The sequence below is a fragment of the Homalodisca vitripennis genome, chromosome X (genome assembly GCF_021130785.1).
Source record: "Homalodisca vitripennis isolate AUS2020 chromosome X, UT_GWSS_2.1, whole genome shotgun sequence".
In the NCBI taxonomy this organism is placed as follows: Eukaryota; Metazoa; Arthropoda; class Insecta; order Hemiptera; family Cicadellidae; genus Homalodisca; species Homalodisca vitripennis.
Window position 1 is genome coordinate 320248 of NC_060215.1, and position 25931 is coordinate 346178.

At 30.6% G+C, this 25931-nt stretch overlaps 1 protein-coding gene across 1 annotated transcript in view; it reads right to left on the reverse strand.

Annotated features, from left to right (window-relative positions):
- LOC124368547 overlaps nucleotides 1–1878 on the reverse strand; it is a 38705-nt gene extending 36827 nt beyond the window's left edge. Inside the window, exon 1 of the mRNA XM_046825789.1 lies at nucleotides 1279–1878. Within this exon, the coding sequence (XP_046681745.1) occupies nucleotides 1279–1852 (574 nt within the window). The 5' untranslated portion in view covers nucleotides 1853–1878. The remainder of the gene's footprint in view (nucleotides 1–1278) is intronic.
- Nucleotides 1879–25931: the final 24053 nt, after the last annotated feature.

The window sequence follows — 25931 nt, forward strand, 5'->3', positions numbered from 1 at the left end:
TTAAGAAAGTTTTATTTGCTTCGACAATTATGTCCAAGGAAGGTTATGATCAATGTGTATCACGCTCTCATTGGATCCAGGCTGGGGTATGGAATTGCTTGCTGGGGCGGAGCCTACCAATCGACACTTTATCCTATTATTATATTACAAAAACACTTTGTCCGTGTGATTGCAGGAAAGGGAAAGCTTGAGCATGCCTGGCCGATTTTTCTTGATTTGAAATTGTTTCCACTAAAGCATCTATTTATTTATAAAGTGTTAAAACAATTTTTTGTAAGAAGTACAGCTTTCTCCGTAATGACTCGTAGTACAAACCATAACTTAAGACGATGTCAAGTAATGCATGTTCCGAAATCACATTCAGCAGCGTATCAAAATTTTTACAGTAGTATTGCACTCCGAGTTTTTAATACAATCATCCACCAACTTGAAATTTTTTCTAATATAGATCAATTTTTGTCTAACTTAAGAAAGTGGCTTTTTATTACAGAAAATCTAGATATTGTTTTGAAAATTGTACAATAGAACACTATTGCAACTGCATTATTAACAGTTTTAATTGCAAATAGTTAGGTTCGCAACATATTATTTTGTATGTGGTTCTGATTATATTTAATTTAACTTACTATTGCACAGATATTACATGTTTAGTTATTTTGATAGTTTAATAATATACTTATTTATTTATGTCATGCCGTTTTTTAATCTTTAATAATTTTAACGTGCTGGCGATCCCACCACAGGAATTTTCGTAGGGGATAACCTATTTATTTTGCTTAGTTATGAAAACATAGTGAGTATTCATTTGCAACCAATTTTTAAGTTGGAAAACTTGAGTGTTTTTTATCATGGTTTGTTCAAATAATGTAGTCAATGTACAACTATTATTTAAATTTAAATATAAGTATATTGTATTTTGGATGTTTGGGGTGACTGGGGCGCCCTTTGCGAGGGACTGTTTGTAATAAGTCAAAGTTTCTTGATGGTAAAATATGTTGATAGTTTTATTTATGTCATGCCGTTTTTATTATGGAATGGTTTTTTGCGGGGAATTTTTCGGTTGTTTCTTGCGTCTAACATGTATAATAGCATCTCTGAGAATCAATTAAAAATTATCTTTAAGTATAATATAGTTATTTATTGTTGTACATGTTTAAGGGTGTAAAATACATATTCATGTAGAGTTGTAAATGTGTATTTATTGTACTAAATTGTATTGCAGTAAAATAAAGAATTTTCTATTCTATTCTATAAATAATAATAATCTATAAGTTTTACCTGTAGTTGGATTCCGTTGTTTAATATTTAAATGATATCCATCTTCTCCTTCCCAAAATATCAATGGATATTGCAGTGCATCATAAGAACGATGATTGTCTTGAATTATTTGCATCGTGTTATCTCTGCGTTGTATGCGAATATCTCGACGTTCACATGGATCACCAGCCATAACAACTGCAACTTCATTAAGAGTTGGAACATTATATGTGCCTGCGTGCTCTCCATGGGGCACTTTGTCTGCTTTAATAACAATGACGTAGTTGTCGTATTCCAGTCTGTTAGAAAGAGTCTTGAACAATCGTAACAATTGGTTATGGTTTAGAAAAAACGTTTCCAAAATGTCCACAATTTCTCGTTCCTCCATTTGCTCCATATGATTGTATACACAGCGCATATGGGTTTGTTGCTCCTCATCACCCATAAAATAAATTTGTAAGAATTTTGGATCAGCATCAGGCATTGGAAGCAATGAACCAATTTGGTGGTAAACTTGACCTTGAATCTTGAATGTAGATTCAAAATTACGTCCATCTTCATTATGAACAATTTTTGTTGCTCCAAATGATGTCATTTGAAAGCAAGAATTGAATTTACGAATTTTTTAAAAAAACAATTTTGATTGAGATGTGGTTCCAGCTAATAGTGATTTTAAAGGTTCGGGTGGTGGTTTTAATGGTGGCAGTGAAATTTTTCCAGATGTGCAACATAAACCAGCTGTTTCATCTTTGTACTTCAAAGCATGACAATATTGACACTCTTTGTCCATACTGCCGATCATAATTAGTACATGTGATGAATAGTCTATTTCAGGGTCATATTCAAATGCGAGACGATTAAGAGATGCTCGTGTCAATGCTCGACTATCTTGCATTCGCCGTTGGTTACGCTCTCTGTGTGCATTGGTCGTTCGTTGACGTGCCTCACGTTGTCTTAATGCATTAGCACGGAGACGTTGATTCCGTTGTTCTGAATTTTCATTTGCACGTGTACGTGCAACTTGATCCATTAAAGTTACATTATCCGTTGAGTGTTCTTGATCTGTTCTATTCAATCGACGATCATGGGCCAATTGTGCGTGTCGAGTACGTCGACCAATATTTCGTCCTCTTCCACGAAGACGTGGCATTTTTCTGTAAAAATAAAATTCTGTATAATAGTAAACAATGAATATGAGGAAGTTATTGAATATGTAATTTTATTTAAGTAACTTCTAGATAAAATGTATAACAACGTAGACTACGGTATCTAAAATACTAAATAAGTATTCCCTATAGGTCTGAAGTACAATAAATGGCCACCATCACAATCGAATTATTGATATTTCTGATTAATCTATCTAAACTACCGAATTACATTATAATTATTTAAAATTACAGTATAGTATCGGAACTGGCCAACAGAATTTAATTTATCTAATATACTAAATAAGTATTCCCTATAGGTCTGAAGTACAATAAGTGGCCACCATCATAATTGAATTATTGATATATCTGAATAGCCTATCTAAACTACTAAAACGACGATCCAAATTACAGTTATTTAAAGGCTGAAGTATAATAAGCAGCCACCATCTCAATCGAATTATTGATATTTCTGATTAGCCTATCTAAACTACTGAATTTCATTATAGTTATTTAAAATTACAGTATAGTATCAGAAATGGCCAACAGAATTTAATTTAAAACCAATTCCTACATTATTAACAATAGTTATTGACACATGTGATTCTCTATTAATTTAATATTACAATTAGCACTCACACAATAATTACACGATGATACAAAACAACACACAAATTTGATAGCAGCACAAACTGTCGGGAAAACCTGGAATTAAAATAGAAAAACATTTGAAACTGCGATCGTAGCACATTCTGCTGGATCCAATTTAAAACATACCAAGATAAAAAACAATTTATTTATAAACAAAAAATTAACTGATCAATCGGTGCACACTTAATATTTACAAATTTAAGTTAAAAGTGTATTTTACTAAAACTGCCAATTTTATATCTGGATAACCTCTATTGATATTCCTGATTAGCTTATCTAAATTTAATTTAATTTAAAACCAATTCCTACACTATTAACAATAGTTATTCACAAATCATGTGATTTGGATGCTACTTAATTTGAACTTATCTGACCAATTTTGACTGCAGATGGAAAATGTAAATTACAACAAATTATTTTAAATCTGTCCATTAGTTTAAAACTTAATTATCTAAAATGTTAACAATAGTTATTCACACATAGAAACACAACCTTTTGATTTGTATGCTACTTAGGTTATTTGAGATAATGCGACCAATAATCTCTATTAATGTACTATTACAATTTTAGCATTCACACAATAATTACACAATGTTTTACTTTTTTTTTTCTTTTTGCCTGTTGGCTTTTATAAACTTATAACGCGGCCACGTAGTACACTTTTTATAACTTCATTCTATTATATTTTAATGTTATTTGCCGTATTTACTTTTGAAACATGAACCTTACAAAACAACACACACACAATGATAGCAGCACAAACTGTCAATTTCAGGTAAAAGATAAAACCTCCAATTTTATATCTGGATAATCACTATCCTCCAAAGTGAGTACAGAATATATTGAAATAAGAAGTGGTGTTATTTTTATATGTTCATGCTTACTCTATGCTTTCAAGACTATTATTGATTAAACGTATGGCTGTGTTGTAATATTATAATGTTTACATAGAACAATTAATTGGTGAAAATTTAACTTTGCAATCTGCGTTAGACTACTGATCAAGCACTTTATAATAATGTAATCTAAATGTAAACAAATGTTTCTGCCTGTTTGGTGAACTTTAGCTGAAAATATTCACATCTGTTAAGTATCAGTTCACTTTGTATTACGTGTCGTAGCGCAGTCTGTCGGATCCAATATAAAACACTCCAACATCAACAACAATTTATAAATAAAAATTTAATTAAATTTGCCGAATAAATAACCATAATGAAATTCAGTAGTTTGGATAGGCTATTCAGAAATATCAATAATTCGATTGTGATGGAGGCCACTTATTAAACTTCAGCCTTAACGGAAAACCATCTAATTTGTTTATGTACACTCCTGAAGGATTAACAAAAAGTATTGTACATTCAATAGCATTACGATAAATTAAGTTGTGAATTTAAAAAATATACTTGTTATAAAATTAGTAATTCAAAATTACAGTATAATATCGGAACTGGCCAACAGAATTTAATTTAAAACCAATTCCTACACTATTAACAATAAGTAGTTATTCACACATGTGATTTGTATGCTACTTAATTTGAACTTATGTGACCAATTCTGACTGCAGATTAAAAAATGTAAATTACAACAAATTATTTTAAATCCAATTAGTTTAAAACTTGATTATCTAAAATGTTAACAATATTCACACATAGAAACATAACCTTTTGATTTGTATGCTACTTAGGTTATTTGAGATAATGCGACCAATAATCTCTATTAATGTACTATTACAAGTTTAGCATTCACACAATAATTACACAATGTTTTACTTTTTTATTTTCTTCTTTTTGCCTGTTGGCTTTTATAAACTTATAACGCGGCCACGTAGTACACTTTTTATTTTAATGTTATTTGCCGTATTTACTTTTGAAACATGAACCTTACAAAACAACACACACACATTGATAGCAGCACAAACTGTCAATTTCAGGTAAAAGATAAAACTTCCAATTTTATATCTGGATAATCTCTATCCTCCAAAGTGAGTACAGAATATATTGAAATAAGAAGTGGTGTTATTTTTATATGTTCATGCTTACTCTATGCTTTCAAGACTATTATTGATTAAACGTATGGCTGTGTTGTAATATTATGATGTTTACATAGAACAATTAATTGGTGAAAATTTAACTTTGCAATCTGCGTTAGACTACTGATCAAGCACTTTATAATAATGTAATCTAAATGTAAACAAATGTTTCTGCCTGTTTGGTGAACTTTAGCTGAAAATATTCACATCTGTTAAGTATCAGTTCACTTTGTATTACGTGTCGTAGCGCAGTCTGTCGGATCCAATATAAATCACTCCAACATCAACAACAATTTATAATTAAAAATTTAATTAAATTTGCCGAATAAATAACCATAATGAAATTCAGTAGTTTGGATAGGCTATTCAGAAATATCAATAATTCGATTGTGATGGAGGCCACTTATTAAACTTCAGCCTTAACGGAAAATCATCTAATTTGTTTATGTACACTCCTGAAGGATTAACAAAAAATATTGTACATTCAATAGCATTACGATAAATTAAGTTGTGAATTTAAAAAATATACTTGTTATAAAATTAGTAATTCAAAATTACAGTATAATATCGGAACTGGCCAACAGAATTTAATTTAAAACCAATTCACACATGTGATTTGTATGCTACTTAATTTGAACTTATGTGACCAATTCTGACTGCAGATTAAAAAATGTAAATTACAACAAATTATTTTAAATCCAATTAGTTTAAAACTTGATTATCTAAACTGTTAACAATATTCACACATAGAAACACAACCTTTTGATTTGTATGCTACTTAGGTTATTTGAGGTATGCGACCAATATACTCACTTCAATAAATTTGCAAAATGAGTTCAATAACTTTAATAAATAACTATAGTTTTTTATGCACTTCAAACATCTTCAATCTCTATTAATGTATTATAACAATTAGCACTCACACAATAATTACAGAATGTTACAAAACAACGCACAAATTTGATAGCAGCACAAACTGTAGGGAAAACCTGGAATTGAAATAGAAAAACATGGCTGTGTTGTAATATTATAATGTTTACGTAGAACAATTGGTGAAACATCTTTGCAATCTGCATTACACTACTGATCAAGCACTTTACAAATGTAAATGAACTTTCTAAATTTTAAATGTGAACAAATGTTTCTGCCTCTTGGATGAACTTCAGCTGAAAATATTCACAGTGTTAAGTAACAGTTCACTTTGTATTACGTGTCGTGGCGCAGTCTGGCGGATCCAATGTAAAACACTCCACCATCAACAACAATTTATTATTAAAAAATGAATGAAATAAACTATTAAAATTGGACCGAATTATGAATCTAAACCATTCTCGGATCCAACAGAAGACACACAAAAAGTTTCATTAAAATCGGTCCACCCGTTTAGGAGGAGTTTAAGACCATACACACGCACACAAGAAATATATATATATAAAGATAAGTACTTTGAAATTGGTACAAATTTGAGTTTAACTGGTTGGACATTGTCTTTGTTCATATATTAAATATTAATATGACCTTAATTAGTTTGATTTTTCTTTTGAGAAGAAGTCTTATTTTATTATTTGTTTAATTTTTTATTTAATGAAGATTATTTTATTTTGAAGTTTAATGAAGATTTTTATTTTGAGTTTGTGTTGAAAACATTAGCGCTGAGAACTTGAAGGGCACAATTATTGAATGATTGATTGTTAATTTTAAGACTGGACTTGTGAACTTTTGATAGGTTAAAAATATGAAATAATTGAGAATAAATTCTAAGAAAAAAAAGATAGCTTGGCGTTGCTGTATTATTGATTTCAAATTTTTATTAAAATTACTGTTAATTTATACTGAGTTTAATTATTGAATTCCATTGGAACTTGTGCATTCTAAAAATAAAGGGTTATTAGTTTAGAATGCCATTGATCGCTCTTATACTAAAACAAAAATAGTTGTAATTGGTTTATAGAAGATAACCTTACTATAGACATGTTACATAATTGCGCAACTCTGCTAGGTATAATTGAGCGATTGACGTGAAGCAGTTTAGAACAGTGATTGGTATTTGTGTGAACTTTTAAGGAAGAGATTAAATTAATTGACAAATTATTTTTAATAAAAAATAATTCTATTAGGAATAAACAGTAATATAAAGTGAATTTGTGAAAGATACTGAACTTTAATTAGCGAACGATGTCGCTGAAAGTGGACCTACTTAGTAAAGAAAAACTGTTGTTTGAAATTAAACTTAGGGGTGTTTATCCTAAACCGGTCTGTGGTAGTAGAGTAAAGCAAAAGATTAAGACAACTTATTAAATTAGAGGGAGTAGCAAATGTGGAACATCTTAGAGAAATATCAATATATAATGATTATTGTAGAAGATATGAATAAATTCACTTGGTGCCTTCCACTGCGGGAAATAACATCAGGTAATGTGATAAGAGCCTTAGAAAATAGTATTACTTAATAATTACTCATTACCTGAATTTATAGTGGATGACAACGCAACTTGATTAACCGCTGAAGAATACAAATTATTTTTAATTAAAAGGGGAGTGTCTACCTACGAAGTTAAAAATCAAGTTTTAATTGGTTATCATTCTGAAAATAAAAGAGGATGGGCTAAAGATTTGGGAAAAATTCAGTTGGTACTAAATTGCACATTCAATGAAAGCGTGAAATCAACCCCGTTTGAACTGTTGTTTAATTATAAATCAAATAATAGTTTAAGTTTGAGGTGGAATCTGAAGGACTTAATAGATAATGAATTAAGGGGAAAGAATAAAAATAAATTAATCAGTGCAGTCAAAAATGTCAAACAACAATGTTTGAAAAATCAGAAACTAAGTAAATATGGTAACAATGTTAGATTTAAGAAGGGTGATATTGTGTATTGTAAAGTTAATTTTCAGAGAAAGAAGTTGGATGCCATTTACGAAGGACTCTACAAAATTATTGCAGTAATTTCAGATGTAAGTTTTGTGGTGCAAGATCTGAGAGATGCAAATATATATATAAGCGAGTTCACAGCATGAACATGAAGCTGGTAAAACAATGATGGTAAAATGAATATAGGTGTAGAAGGTGTATGGTGTAAATTTCAGGGTAGGACATGGACTGTGAGTGTTTAATACATGAAACTTGTACGATTAATGAGTATGTAATAATGTAATATTTTATAAACAAACCAATTAGTTATAGATATTACTAATGTTTTATGAAATCTACATACATGTTACCCATATTAGTGAAATTACAATGAGATGTGTGTGGTTAGGGTAGGACATGGACTGTGAGTGTTTAATACGTGAGACTTGTACGATTAATGAGTATGTAATAATGTGAGATTTTATAAACAAACCAATTAGTTATAGATATTACTAATGTTTTATGAAATCTGCATACATGTTACCATATGAGTGAAAGTACAATGAGACATGTGTTTACTTCACGCATACAGCCACACTATATATATTTGGTGAATGTGAATCCTACCCTTCCTATTGTAATAACAAATTTGGATGGAGAAATAATCTGTATTTGTTGTGAAAATCCCAGGTTGTGGTCTATAACATGAAATGTTCCAACAACCCTGAGTAAATGTTTACACAGTGAAAGTGAGAAAAAAACAACATCATATTACCTCATTATAAGCACTAAATTAAGATTAAAATAATTAGTGAAAAAGGATACAACTTATATATACAATTGTTACCTGGATTGGTTATCCATAATAATTAAACAACTAACTAGCACTGAATAAAATTAAAATAAAAAGAATTTAACTTGTATTAATTTGCACCACAATTATTACCAAAATTTTTAAAGAAAGAACATTATTTTAACAGCACTGCACTGCACAGTTAAAGATGAGAAGAGATGATCTTGTAGAAAGCTCCTTATGGTAAAAATTTGTGCTGTGGATTGATGAAGTTGTTCACTGATGAAATGAATTTTACTCTGAAATAAGTTAAACGTTTTGGGGGTATACAAAGAATTGTACTGAGTGAATAAAAAGGGACGTTTAATAATTTAACGTTTACAGATATATTTTTAAAGGGTTCTAAATAAATGTTACATATTGGAGCAATGGCTGAGAACGAGACAAATGCAATGCCAGGGAACGAAAGTTGTTGAGTGTGGACCAGGTGAAGGAGATGTCCGAGCTGGCCCAGTAACCGCAATACAACCTACTTCGGAAGAGACTGCCTATATCACCGAGGCTCGCAAACAAAGGACCAAGATAAGATTATTAGCTGCTCTGCAATCAATAATCTCGGCCGTTATCTACAAACTTTCCACATCTGAATTCTTCGAAATAGTTAGTTTTATATTACTTACTTTACATTTAAATTAATGAATTATGTAAAAAATATTATGAATCTTTGTATTTGCTTAAATTCTATTTCATAATTAATCAATTGTTTATGTACTGAGTAATCTTTATTGATTGTTAAAGTAAACTTGTAATAATTAAATAATTAATTCTAAAGATCTTTTAAACTTTGATTTAATGATAATAAATTCAAAACAGTTTATTATACTTTATGTGCTTTTAATGTATGAAACAAACTAGGAAAATTAAGATTTTAGAATTCAAAGATTTGTAACAATAAATAATATTTTAGTACTCTAATTGATGTTAAGAAACATAGTATAGATATTTAACATTCATTAATAATTCTTGTTTGTTTACATTTTAAAATTTGTTTGTAAATATATGTTCATCAGTATTGGACCTAACCAAAGATTAAATGTAAATATTTGATTTATATATAGCTGAATCTGTTAGGTGTTAAGATTATATTCATTCTAAAATATTGATTTTTTTGATGTAGTGTAATTAAATTAACAGAATAAATTATGGTTTTCAATTGAAGAATGTTTAGAGAATTAACTTAGTGTTTTAAACTGCAACCTTAATTGATGATGTACTAATTTGCATATTCTGAGCTTAAATTGAATTTTACTTGATTTTATTGTAGGTAAATAGGTAAAGATATTGTAGCTAATTGTAGGTAAACATATTGTAGGAAGTAATTATTCTCTGATCTGCTTTGTTTAATGGATATTTAAGGTTGAACTTTGTAAGGCGAATATTGTATAAAAAAAATTGTGATTTCTGGTACAAGGTAGGTGAGGTCTAAAGCCTCTTGCTAATTGATGTTAGTAGTTTGCCCTCATTATTACTAGAAGCCCCTTGCTAATTGATATTAGTAGTTTGTCTTCATTATTACGAGAAGCCCTGCTAATTGCTAATTGATGTTAGTAGTTTGTCCTCATTATTACTAAAGCCCCTTGCTAATTGATGTTAGTAGTTTGTCCTTATTATTGCTAGAAGCCTTGCTTCTAGCATTGAAGGTATGAAGGATATAAGATGCTTCCTATATTATTTAATTATTTATAGGAATCTTTATATTTTTATTAAGAGAATTGTGAATTAATATAATAATTCAATTGTAAGATTGTGATCCTTCCGGCAGTGCTGAATTTCTTGTCGATTCGGGTTCGAGGAATGCTAGAAGCTTCCTTTTGTATCTAGATATTGAGCATAGGTTACAGGTCTGGGTTGGATAGGTACCATCCAATTCAGACATTGTGTTTGCTCAAATTTGATTGGCCAATGTTAGGTTGATTAGATGGTGGGAGGGACTTCTAGATCCTTCCGGTGGATTCAACCACGTTTTCAGGGGATTCTTTGCTGTGTGCTCAGAGAGAGAAATACGTGTAAAGTGATAGCCTACTCTTGCCGTATTGATATTTCGGTAGGAAGGTTGAGTTTGAGATTAAAATTCTTTTCTAAATTTAAAGTTTAATGTTTAAATTGATTGATCTATAATAGTTATTTTTGTTATTTGGTGAAGTCTTCAGCAGATGTGTGAGGAACTGTGAAAGTTAGAATTTAACATTTAAATAGAAAATTACTTGATGATATTTTCCTGTTCAATTTGGTTAAATCAGGAACAGCCTACTGAAAAAGAAAATTTATTTTAAGTTCTGAGAATATATATATATATATATATATATATATATATATATATATATATATATATATATATATATATATATATATATATATATATATATATATTTAATATTCCCTAAATTTAATATTGAAAGCCAAGCAAATTATTCTGTATGATTCAATAATTTGTAAATTAGAAATTTACAGAAAATAAGTACTTTGAAATTGGTACAAATTTGAGTTTAACTGGTTGGACATTGTCTTTGTTCATATATTAAATATTAATATTACCTTAATTAGTTTGATTTTTCTTTTGAGAAGAAGTCTTATTTTATTATTTGTTTAATTTTTTATTTAATGAAGATTATTTTATTTTGAAGTTTAATGAAGATTTTTATTTTGAGTTTGTGTTGAAAACATTAGCGCTGAGAACTTGAAGGGCACAATTATTGAATGATTGATTGTTAATTTTAAGACTGGACTTGTGAACTTTTGATGGGTTAAAAATATGAAATAATTGAGAATAAATTCTAAGAAAAAAAAGATAGCTTGGCGTTGCTGTATTATTGATTTCAAATTTTTATTAAAATTACTGTTAATTTATACTGAGTTTAATTATTGAATTCCATTGGAACTTGTGCATTCTAAAAATAAAGGGTTATTAGTTTAGAATGCCATTGATACCTCTTATACTAAAACAAAAATAGTTGTAATTGGTTTATAGAAGATAACCTTACTATAGACACGTTACATGATTGCGCAACTCTGCTAGGTATAATTGAGCGATTGACGTGAAGCAGTTTAGAACAGTGATTGGTATTTGTGTGAACTTTTAAGGAAGAGATTAAATTAATTGATAAATTATTTTTAATAAAACATAATTCTGTTAGGAATAAACAGTAATATAAAGTGACTTTGTGAAAGATACTGAACTTTAATTAGCGAATGATGTCGCTGAAAGTGGACCTACTTAGTAAAGAAAAACTGTTGTTTGAAATTAAACTTAGGGGTGTTTATCCTAAACCGGTCTGTGGTAGTAGAGTAAAGCAAAAGATTAAGACAACTTATTAAATTAGAGGGAGTAGCAAATGTGGAACATCTTAGAGAAATATCAATATATAATGATTATTGTAGAAGATATGAATAAATTCACTTGGTGCCTTCCACTGCGGGAAATAACATCAGGTAATGTGATAAGAGCCTTAGAAAATAGTATTACTTAATAATTACTCATTACCTGGATGTATAGTAGATGACAACGCAACTTGATTAACTGCTGAAGAATACAAATTATTTTTAATTAAAAGGGGAGTGTCTACCTACGAAGTTAAAATCAAGTTTTAATTGGTTATTTTTCTGAAAATAAAAGAGGATGGGCTAAAGATGTGGGAAAAATTCAGTTGGTACTAAATTGCACATTCAATGAAAGTGTGAAATCAACCCCGATTGAACTGTTGTTTAATTATAAACCAAATAATAGTTTAAGTTTGAGGTGGAATCTGAAGGACTTAATAGATAATGAATTAAGGGGAAAGAATAAAAATAAATTAATCAGTGCAGTCAAAAATGTCAAACAACAATGTTTGAAAAATCAGAAACTAAGTAAATATGGTAACAATGTTAGATTTAAGAAGGGTGATATTGTGTATTGTAAAGTTAATTTTCAGAGAAAGAAGTTGGATGCCATTTACGAAGGACTCTACAAAATTATTGCAGTAATTTCAGATGTAAGTTTTGTGGTGCAAGATCTGAGAGATGCAAATATATATAAGCGAGTTCACAGCATGAACATGAAGCTGGTAAAACAATGATGGTAAAATGAATATAGGTGTAGAAGGTGTATGGTGTAAATTTCAGGGTAGGACATGGACTGTGAGTGTTTAATACATGAAACTTGTACGATTAATGAGTATGTAATAATGTAATATTTTATAAACAAACCAATTAGTTATAGATATTACTAATGTTTTATGAAATCTACATACATGTTACCCATATTAGTGAAATTACAATGAGATGTGTGTGGTTAGGGTAGGACATGGACTGTGAGTGTTTAATACGTGAGACTTGTACGATTAATGAGTATGTAATAATGTGAGATTTTATAAACAAACCAATTAGATATAGATATTACTAATGTTTTATGAAATCTGCATACATGTTACCATATGAGTGAAAGTACAATGAGACATGTGTTTACTTCACGCATACAGCCACACTATATATATTTGGTGAATGTGAATCCTACCCTTCCTATTGTAATAACAAATTTGGATGGAGAAATAATCTGTACTTGTTGTGAAAATCCCAGGTTGTGGTCTATAACATGAAATGTTCCAACAACCCTGAGTAAATGTTTACACAGTGAAAGTGAGAAAAAACAACATCATATTACCTCATTATAAGCACTAAATTAAGATTAGAATAATTAGTGAAAAAGGATACAACTTATATATAAAATTGTTACCTGGATTGGTTATCCATAATAATTAAACAAGTAACTAGCACTGAATAAAATTAAAATAAAAAGAATTTAACTTGTATTAATTTGCACCACAATTATTACCAAAATTTTTAAAGAAAGGACATTATTTTAACAGCACTGCACTGCACAGTTAAAGATGAGAAGAGATGATCTTGTAGAAAGCTCCTTATGGTAAAAATTTGTGCTGTGGATTGATGAAGTTGTTCACTGATGAAATGAATTTTACTTTGAAATAAGTTAAACGTTTTGGGGGTATACAAAGAATTGTACTGAGTGAATAAAAAGGGACGTTTAATAATTTAACGTTTACAGATATATTTTTAAAGGGTTCTAAATAAATGTTACATATTGGAGCAATGGCTGAGAACGAGACAAATGCAATGCCAGGGAACGAAAGTTGTTGAGTGTGGACCAGGTGAAGGAGATGTCCGAGCTGGCCCAGGAACCGCAATACAACCTACTTCGGAAGAGACTGCCTATATCACCGAGGCTCGCAAACAAAGGACCAAGATAAGATTATTAGCTGCTCTGCAATCAATAATCTCGGCCGTTATCTACTAGTGTGGCTCGAAAAACCCTTTTTTGGAGTAATCAAATTCTAATAGCGCAAAAAACTTGCGCATAGACGTCATTATTAAGGGGGTTCGGTAGGTTAAAAATTAAAAAATTATACATTTTTTTTTATTTCAATTTATTTTTCTGTGTTGTTTTCTGAACATTTTGACATAAAAATTATTTAATTCTGAGGATGGGAAGTATTGAAAAAAAATATACAACATATTGTCTGCACAGCTGCAATTTTTACCAGAATTGTATCTATGGTAACGATAATACTATTATTTATTTGTTATAATAACTAGCATCCAGAAACAGTTGTTTTTCTTTCAATGGTTGGCTAAGCTGAAGTATTGTGCCAATAAACAGCAGACAAGAGAAGTAAGAAAACATTGTTTGTTTACATTCATGAGTTTATTCTTTATTGTGAAAACTCAAAAGTAAATACACATTACAATTATTTTTCTAAAGTGTTGTGTCTAGTGTTTTAGAAGAATATATTATTCAAAATGTCTAGGAGTACTAGTGTTTTCAAGAAAAGGAAACGAGTATTTTGTAAGAAGACAGTAGAAACTGAAATTAGGCATAGTCCTAATGCTGATGTTTTGAAAGATATGACTAGTCTAGATGAACCAGTTAGTGCTTCAAAAGCAAAACTAGGAAATATTTCCAATAACTACCAATCTATTGTTGATGGTGAGCCTAGTCTAGCCTATGAAATAGTTGATTTGAATAGTTTGTTGAAAATAATTTCTAATATAGCAGTTTGTAAACATTGCCATGAAGCAATTGATTTCAAAGTCGGTAGGCGTGTTGGACTTTTCTTTTCAGGTGATTTTACATGTTCAGGTTGTAGTACAAAGACATTAGCTTCATATGAAAATTGCTGTACTTTACCTGATAACCCATCACACAATAAAATGTATGACCTAAATTTTAGGTTAGTGTACGGTATGCGTACTATTGGAAGGGGCCAGGTCGCTTGTGAAACTCTTTGCGGCGTGCTAAACTTGCCTAAACCTCCTACAAAGTTTAGTGAATACATTAGAGTTCTAGGGTCTACAGCTGAGGATATATGTTTTTCATTTATGAAAGAGGCTGTAGAAGAAGCAGTGAAAATAAATGATGGAAATAGGGATTTGTGTGTTGCCATCGACGGCACTTGGCAAAAGCGTGGACATACATCTCAAAATGGCGTTGTAACTGCTACAAGTGTTGATACTGGTAAAGTTGTAGATGCCGTCATACTGTCTAAGTACTGTCGTTGTAGAGGCAAGTTTACTGGCCATCATGATGATAATTGCAGTGCTAATTACCAAGGAGTAAGTGGGGGTATGGAAGTGGTAGGAGCCTGTAAAATATTTCAACGGTCCGTTCCAACTTATGATGTTCGCTATATTGAATATCTTGGAGACGGCGACTCTAAAGGGTTTGCTAGCGTATTAGAAAGCATGCCTTATGGTAATGACTGTCCAGTTACAAAATTAGAGTGCATTGGACATGTCCAAAAGCGTATGGGCACACGCCTAAGGACATTAAAACTAAAAGAAGGTAAGGCAAAACAAATTGATGGAAAAACCTTAGGCGGTCGCAACCGACTAACAGATGCTGCTATATTATCAATTCAGAAATACTACGGATTAGCCATACGCAGAAATATAGGTAATTTGAATGACATGAAGCAAGCTATATGGGCAGAATACTACCATTTACTATCAAGTAACTCTAATCCTCAACATGGACTTTGCCCGAAAGGAAGTGATAGTTGGTGTAAATATCAAAAATCATTGGTCCAAAATGAAAAATATGATCATGAAAAACATTTTCACCTACCACTTGCCATAATGGAGAGGCTCAAACCTATTTTCAAAGATCTTAGTGCTCCTGACCTTCTAAAAAAGTGCTTACATGGTAAATCACAGAATCCCAATGAGTCTGTGAACCAAATAATTTGGACTCGCCTACCGAAAACCGTGTTTGTAAGCATTCACACACTTCACTTAGGTGTATATGATGCCATCAATACTTTTAATAAAGGAAACATAGCAAGGTGTGTGGTATTTAAGAAACTGGGATTGATTGTTGGGCAGAATTTTTGTGATGCTATGAAAAATAAAGATATATCTCGGCTAAAAAAGGCTCAGCGCATGATCTCGGAAGTTGCAAAAAGAAGCAGACAATCCCGTGAAAGTGCTAAAAGGAAGTTGGAAGATGAATGGGAAGATTTGGAGGATCCTGATGATCCCAGTTATGGAGCAGGATGCCATTAACTTCAGTTACATATTACCAAGTAAGACCAAATGTATATTTTAACTTTAACGTTGATTTCCCGGAATTTAATTTTTTTCTTACTTATGTACCTTTATCTCAGGAAGTATTAGATGGATCATTATGAAAAAAAAACCACTTGTACATGCCACCAATATACACATTTTAAGCGCGTAACATTGTAAAAAAAATCTTTAATAATTACGCAAAAAAATAAATAACATAAAATTTTTTCAAAAAAAAACATGTATTTAAAAAAAATTCTTTTTTAATGAAATTTTCTTAAAAACCAAAATTTTTTGCGCTCTATTTCATGATAAGGACCTAAAAAATAACACATAAAAATTTTACTGTAATCGAACCAGTTGTTCCTGAGAAGAAGTTACATAAAATATAGGAATATAGCATTGTAAGGATAGGGCCTACCGAACCCCCTTAAGGAAAACATATAAAATAAAATCATTTTCAAAATTTGAAATCGCGCAGAGGGCTTAAAGTTACGAAAAAAATAAAAATTTTGGCAATTTTCGAAAACACGCAAAAATTCAAATTTTAATTTTTTTGGGGTCTAATAGTTAAAAAAGGGTTTAAAGATTGGCCTTAATAAATATAAATAAAATTTAGACTCATTCATTTTAAACTGAAACCGCGCAAAAGGCCTGAAGTTGAGTGGTTTTTGTAAAAAAACGATCTTTCATGATTTTTAACGATTTTTAAATATATGCCTCAATCTAAAAATTAGTAAGTTAATATTTTAATAGACTGAAAACCATTCAAAATTGTTCTCCCAACAAGGAAAACATACTTTCCGAACAGATAATCCTAAACTGTATTCGCGCAAAAGGCCGAAAGTAAGGTACTAGTTAGCTCTCCTCAAAACATACTCCCCTTCCGCTTGGACGGATAGACTCGCCCAGGCTACGGGACACGCGGGCGGTCAGTTGCAAATCATCCGCGTTACTGCTAGTGTTTACGTTGTTAGTGCAATCAAACATTGATGTGATGAACATTGTGATAAATTGTTTTTATATGTTGTAATTTTGAAATGGCATGTCCAAACGCTCCCCGTGTCACAAGACAGACTATTGCGTGCCCTATCATCGGTGTGCCCAAAGAACTAAGTGGATTGTCACTGCCAACATACGAGGACATCCTGCTCTGTTGCTTGGATGAGAAGTATAAACGTTCTTTGTTATTTAGCCCTAATAATAAGAAAGAATTAGGATTTTTAGCAATTGCCGATTGTGTAGCTACTCAAGTAGTTGGAATTTACAACAAGGCCACAATTCCAACAGTCACACACACTCGTGTGGTCCAATTGATCCAATCATATTACAACTTTTATATTACATTAAAAAAATCTTATAACCGAGACTGTGAAAAAGATTTTTACAAGAAAAAAATTGAGGCTTTCATACAGAATGCAAAAAGCAAACTTTTTGATATTACTGCGTGTAAATGCAAAATAACTTTGAATTGCACATGTGGTACTGTCATCTGTAAGGGCAACTGTCCTTTGAGTGTAGCCTGTAAATGTGATAAAACTAGAAGAATTCCAGACATTGAGTTGAAATTTATGTATGATCAAAGAACAACCAGAATTATGGCTATTAGTAGTTTAGATGTACAAGAAACAACTAAATTAAGAAAGAGAGAAGAGCACAATTGTTGTCTCAAGAATTTCAAACTAATTTTGAGCCTAGTACTCCCAGTACAAGCAAAGGTGCTATAAGTGGTTGCAGTAATGAAAAAAAGAAAATTAAGAAAAATTTACCAGATGTTGAGTGTGATGTAGGGGTTTAGTTGCCTTCTTCGTCTACACAAATGCGTTCAACGTTGACAACAACATCCTTGATGAGTGACAGGTTCGGGGTGTCGGACAGAGCCACCGCAGCAATAGCTACTGGTGTCTTGCACGATTTGGGAATATGTGATGATACATGGCAAAAGTAATAGACAGAAATAAAATAAGAAGAGAGAAAGAGAATATTCGAAAAGTAATTACGGAAGAAGACAACCAGATGAAAGAAGTAAACGCAATCTATTTTGAGGGAAGAAAAGACAAAACTATAACTCAGGAGAAGATTGGATCGAAAATGTACCGGAGGACTATAAAAGAGGAACATGTCAGTGTGATAAGTGAGCCTGGTGGTAAATACATTGGCCATGTAACACCAAAAAACGGGACCGGGAATGGAATTGCAGACAGTATTTGGGAACACTTAGAAAGTAAGGGATTTGATATGAGTACAATGGAGGCCGTCGGATGTGATGGAACAGCCACAAACACTGGATGGAGAAATGGTGTTATACACAAAATAGAACTTAAATGTCGCCGTTCGTTGCAATGGTTTATATGTTTGCTACATTTTAATGAGTTGCCATATAGGCATTTATTTGAACACTTGGATGGAACTACAACAGGGCCAGCTTCATTCAGTGGTCCAATCGGAAAACAACTCCCTGGCTGTGAGAAACTTCCTGTTGTAGATTTTGAGCCGATACAATCAGAAGTAATTGATATTACTAAATCCAATCTGAGTAAAGATCAGCAGTACCTCTTAGACATTGTAAGAGCAGTCAACACAGGAATCTGTAATCCAGACTTGGCTGCTAAGGATCCTGGACCCATCAGTCACTCTCGTTGGCTTACCTGTGCTAACCGGGTTTTAAGATTGTACGTCTCCCAAACTAGTCCAACAATTGAGTTACAGACTCTTGCAAATTACATAGTGAAGACATATGCGCCTGTGTGGTTTGATATAAAGAAAAACTGGACTGTGAAAGATGGACCGAAGCATATTTTGAAGGTAGTCAAATCAACCAGATATCTGCCAGAAAGTATCAAGAATATCATTGATCCAGTGATTCAAAGGAACGCATTCTTCTGTCACCCTGAAAATATCATGTTGGCTATGATAATGGATAAGAACCCAAACATTAGAGAACTCGGATACAGGAGGATCCTAAAATCCAGAAATGAGCCATTAGCCGAAGGATTCGTCGTTAGAGACTTCATCATACCTTCATTCAATTTTAGTGCAACAACTATACTGAACTAATTGATTGGTCTACCTGTAAGTTAACACCACCGCCACTTCTGTCTAAGATGTCAACTGAACATATTGCTTCTTTATTGAAAGAAAAGGCCTTACCGGAGTTTAACTACCTCAAGTTCCCATGCCACACCCAGGCAGTTGAGAGGTGTGTAAAACTGGTTACAGAATCAGCAGAAAAAGTGTGCGGGCAAGAAGATCGAGATGGATGTATTAGAGCTACCTTAAAATCAAGACCGTTGATGCTCACATTTGATTTCAAGTCACAATTCAAAGGCGTTTCCATCTAAATAACCTTTTGCCTATCACAATAACATGCATAATGTATAATATGATGTAATATGATGTGATTGGCTAATAAATTTATTTGATTATCACTTGCAAGTGTCTTAATACAAACCTAAATATAATATGTTATGTAAACACACGTTAAATATTGAAAATCACAAAAAATATCATAATCATGGAAGATCGATTTTTTACGAAAACCCCCGCATCTATAGGCATTTTGCGCGATTTCGGTTTAACGGGAATTAGTCTAAATTTTATTTATATTCATTGAGGCTATTCTATAAGACCCCTTTTAACTATTAAAACAAAAAAAAATAAAAAATTAGTTTTTTGCGATTTCGAAAATTGCCAAAATTTTTATTTTTTTCGTAACTTTAAGCCCTCTGCGCGATTTCAAATTTTGAAAATGATTTTATTTTATATTTTTTCCTTAATAATGACGTCTATGCGCAAGATTTTTGCGCTATTAGAATTTGATTACTCCAAAAAAGGTTTTTTTTTTCGAGCCACCCTATTATCTACAAACATTCCACATCTGAATTCTTCGAAATAGTTAGTTTTATATTACTTACTTTACATTTAAATTAATGAATTATGTAAAAAATATTATGAATCTTTGTATTTGCTTAAATTCTATTTCATAATTAATCAATTGTTTATGTACTGAGTAATCTTTATTGATTGTTAAAGTAAACATGTAATAATTAAATAATTAATTCTAAAGATCTTTTAAACTTTGATTTAATGATAATAAATTCAAAAAAATTATTATACCTTATGTGCTATTAATGTATGAAACAAACTAGGAGAATTAAGATTTTAGAATTCAAAGATTTGAAACAATAAATAATATTTTAGTACTCTAATTGATGTTAAGAAACATAGTATAGACATTCATTAATAATTCTTGTTTGTTTACATTTTAAAATTTATTTGTAAATATATGTTCATCAGTATTGGACTTAACCAAAGATTAAATGTAAATATTTGATTTATATATAGCTGAATCTGTTAGGTGTTAAGATTATAGTCATTCTAAAATATTGATTTTTTTGATGTAGTGTAATTAAATTAACAGAATAAATTATGGTTTTAAATTGAAGAATGTTTAGAGAATTAACTTAGTGTTTTAAACTGCAACCTTAATTGATGGTGTACTAATTTGCATATTCTGAGCTTAAATTGAATTTTACTTGATTTTATTGTAGGTAAATAGGTAAAGATATTGTAGCTAATTGTAGGTAAACATATTGTAGGAAGTAATTATTCTTTGATCTGCCTTGTTTAATGGATATTTAAGGTTGAACTTTGTAAGGTGAATATTGTATAAAAAAAAATTGTGATTTCTGGTACAAGGTAGGTGAGGTCTAAAGCCCCTTGCTAATTGATGTTAGTAGTTTGCCCTCATTATTACTAGAAGCCCCTTGCTAATTGATGTTAGTAGTTTGTCTTCATTATTACGAGAAGCCCTGCTAATTGCTAATTGATGTTAGTAGTTTGTCCTTATTATTGCTAGAAGCCTTGCTTCTAGCATTGAAGGTATGGAGGATATAGGATGCTCCCTATATTATTTAATTATTTATATGAATCTTTATATTTTTATTAAGAGAATTGTGAATTAATATAATAATTCAATTGTAAGATTGTGATCCTTCCGGCAGTGCTGAATTTCTTGTCGATTCGGGTTCGAGGAATGCTAGAAGCTTCCTTTTGTATCTAGGTATTGAGCATAGGTTACAGGTCTGGGTTGGATAGGTACCATCCAATTCAGACATTGTGTTTGCTCAAATTTGATTGGCCAATGTTAGGTTGATTAGATGGTGGGAGGGACTTCTAGATCCTTCCGGTGGATTCAACCACGTTTTCAGGGGATTCGTTGCTGTGTGCTCAGAGAGAGAATTCCGTGTAAAGTGATAGCCTACTCTTGCCGTATTGATATTTCGGTAGGAAGGTTGAGTTTGAGATTAAAATTCTTTTCTAAATTTAAAGTTTAATGTTTAAATTGATTGATCTATAATAGTTATTTTTGTTAGTTGGTGAAGTCTTCAGCAGATGTGTGAGGTACTGTGAAAGTTAGAATTTAACATTTAAATAGAAAAGTACTTGATGATATTTTCCTGTTCAATTTGGTTAAATCAGGAACAGCCTACTGAAAAAGAAAATTTATTTTATGTTCTGAGATTATATATATATATATATATATATATATATATATATATATATATATATATATATATATAATATTCCCTAAATTTAATATTGAAAACCAAGCAAATTATTCTGTATGATTCAATAATTTGTAAATTGGAAATTTACAGAAAATAAGTACTTTGAAATTGGTACAAATTTGAGTTTAACTGGTTGGACATTGTCTTTGTTCATATATTAAATATTAATATTACCTTAATTAGTTTGATTTTTCTTTTGAGAAGAAGTATTTTATTATTTGTTTAATTTTATATTTAATGAAGATTATTTTATTTTGAAGTTTAATGAAGATTTTTATTTTGAGTTTGTGTTGAAAACATTAGCACTGAGAACTTGAAGGGCACAATTATTGAATGATTGATTGTTAATTTTAAGACTGAACTTGTGAACTTTTGATGGATTAAAAATATGAAATAATTGAGAATAAATTCAAAATAAAAAAAGATAGCTTGGCGTTGCTGTATTATTGATTTCAAATTATTATTAAAATTACTGTTAATTTATACTGAGTTTAATTATTGAATTCCAATGGAACTTGTGCATTCTAAAAATAAAGGGTTATTAGTTTAGAATGCCATTGATCGCTCTTATACTAAAACAAAAATAGTTGTAATTGGTTTATAGAAGGTAACCTTACTATAGACACGTTACAACTATAGAGAAGTTCAAAAAAACACACTATACCTGGGTTGTAAAAATAAAGATACCTAATATATTAAATGGATATTTTAACTAAAGACAATACCATAAATAAAGTTTTGATGTTAGTAGTTTGTCTTCATATTACTAGAAGCCATGCTAATTGCTAATTGATGTTAGTAGTTTGTCCTTATTATTACTAAAGCCCCTTGCTAATTGATGTTAGTAGTTTGTCCTTATTATTGCTAGAAGCCTTGCTTCTAGCATTGAAGGTATGGAGGATATAGGATGCTCCCTATATTATTTAATTATTTATATGAATCTTTATATTTTTATTAAGAGAATTGTGAATTAATATAATAATTCAATTGTAAGATTGTGATCCTTCCGGCAGTGCTGAATTTCTTGTCGATTCGGGTTCGAGGAATGCTAGAAGCTTCCTTTTGTATCTAGATATTGAGCATAGGTTACAGGTCTGGGTTGGATAGGTACCATCCAATTCAGACATTGTGTTTGCTCAAATTTGATTGGCCAATGTTAGGTTGATTAGATGGTGGGAGGGACTTCTAGATCCTTCCGGTGGATTCAACCACGTTTTCAGGGGATTCGTTGCTGTGTGCTCAGAGAGAGAAGTCCGTGTAAAGTGATAGCCTACTCTTGCCGTATTGATATTTCGGTAGGAAGGTTGAGTTTGAGATTAAAATTCTTTTCTAAATTTAAAGTTTAATGTTTAAATTGATTGATCTATAATAGTTATTTTTGTTAGTTGGTGAAGTCTTCAGCAGATGTGTGAGGTACTGTGAAAGTTAGAATTTAACATTTAAATAGAAAAGTACTTGATGATATTTTCCTGTTCAATTTGGTTAAATCAGGAACAGCCTACTGAAAAAGAAAATTTATTTTATGTTCTGAGATTATATATATATATATATATATATATATATATATATATATATATATATATATATATTTAATATTCCCTAAATTTAATATTGAAAGCCAAGCAAATTATTCTGTATGATTCAATAATTTGTAAATTGGAAATTTACAGAAAATAAGTACTTTGAAATTGGTACAAATTTGAGTTTAACTGGTTGGACATTGTCTTTGTTCATATATGAAATATTAATATTACCTTAATTAGTTTGATTTTTCTTTTGAGAAGAAGTCTTTTATTATTTGTTTAATTTTATATTTAATGAAGATTATTTTATTTTGAAGTTTAATGAAGATTTTTATTTTGAGTTTGTGTTGAAAACATTAGCACTGAGAACTTGAAGGGCACAATTATTGAATGATTGATTGTTAATTTTAAGACTGAACTTGTGAACTTTTGATGGGTTAAAAATATGAAATAATTGAGAATAAATTCAAAATAAAAAAAGATAGCTTGGCGTTGCTGTATTATTGATTTCAAATTATTATTAAAATTACTGTTAATTTATACTGAGTTTAATTATTGAATTCCAATGGAACTTGTGCATTCTAAAAATATAGGGTTATTAGTTTAGAATGCCATTGATCGCTCTTATACTAAAACAAAAATAGTTGTAATTGGTTTATAGAAGATAACCTTACTATAGACACGTTACAACTATAGAGAAGTTCAAAAAAACACACTATACCTGGGTTGTAAAAATAAAGATACCTAATATATTAAATGGATATTTTAACTAAAGACATCACCATAAATAAAGTTTTATTAAATATTATTTGTTAGTTAAAATATTTACAAAATGTATCTAGCTTAGTAAATATATTCAGAATTAATAAAATTATTCCTATACATAGCCATACTTAGACATACTGCTCGTATAAAAAACGCGATATATTTCAGGTAATCATATATATATATATATATATATATATATATATATATATATATATAAAACACTTTTTATGAATTATATGGACTATTGCAAGTTAAAAGAGGAACAAGGGAAATTCACATAAAACCAATGCAGATATATAGTTTTGAATGAGCAATTAATGTTGTAACGATAGAAACATTATATTATTCAAATTGTTTTTATCATAATGATCAACGAAAAATGCCTTAATACACAAGTTCTTAGTTATTAAATTTGCCTTTGAAACACTAAAATTACTAAAAAGTTGAGTTTTTAAAACAAATGCGAGTCTTGGTTACTGGAAAATGTTAGATGCAAGCTGGAATCCATGAATCGTCAGTCAACACGTTAGGAGCCATGTGAATGTTACATAATTTGAACTGCACAAACGGAATAGAAGGGAGTAGTACAATAAAAGTGGCATAAACGTTACGTGCTCCGCAAACTGGAACCCATGAATCGTCAGTCAGCACGTTAGGAGACATTTGAATGTTACATAATTTGAACTGCACAAACGGAATAGAAGGGAGTAGTACAATAAAAGTGACATAAACGTCACGTGCTCTGCAAGCTGGAACTCCTGAATCGCCAGTCTGCATGTTAGGAGGCGTGGGAATGTTATATAATTTGAACTGAACAAAACGGAACACGAAGGAGGAGTACAATAAAAGTACTACAAACGTCAAGCTGTCCACAAGCACTTTAAACTCGGAACTCAATTGGCTGTTATACATTATGTTATCGGGAGAATTATAAACAATCCTTTTTGGAACATCACGTACTAACAAATTAAAAATTTTGCATGAACATATATATTAAAGCCTTGTTATACTATCTTTATTGCTAATAATTACGAAATCCGTAAAATTGTGAAATATTGTACTTTAGAATCTTAGAACCGATTTTCACGCTATACGTCATTTTTTATAAATCGTGACAATACCTTTTTCCTCAAATAAGTGATCGAAAGCTGCACTAATTTTGTTATAGGTCGAAATGGGAGACCTGAAAATTTAAAACCATTAATGAATATTCTTCTATATTATGTTTTAAGCTCCTTAATAGTCAGCCAGCAGTAAGTCAAGAAACATACTTATAATTTTAATTCCTCTAAATTAGTTTCTTTGTGGACGGTATGACTATTTTATATTTACTAGATACGTTGCAGTTACATTCTATGGCACATCGGTGCTGCAGTAGCAGCGATAGCTTTACTACATATCCAAATACTTAATACGCAATTGAATATAAATGTACCATATATGCATTTATATGAGAAGGGTAATTTACATTTTTAAAAATGCCGTCGTTCTGACCACTTAATTCGGACGTTTTGGATTGGTTTTTACTCATGTAAATTTGTCTTGCATGTCGTTAAATTAGGCGTATTTGAAGCAAAAGGATACACTTATTTCGATTAAGTTATACTCCTCATCATGAAACAGTGCACTACACAATTCCTTAGGCTGCGTTAATAATTTGTATATTCCTGTAACAATTCTTTCCAAATAAATTTATTAAAAAAATTATGTTAAACTTAATTTAAAGA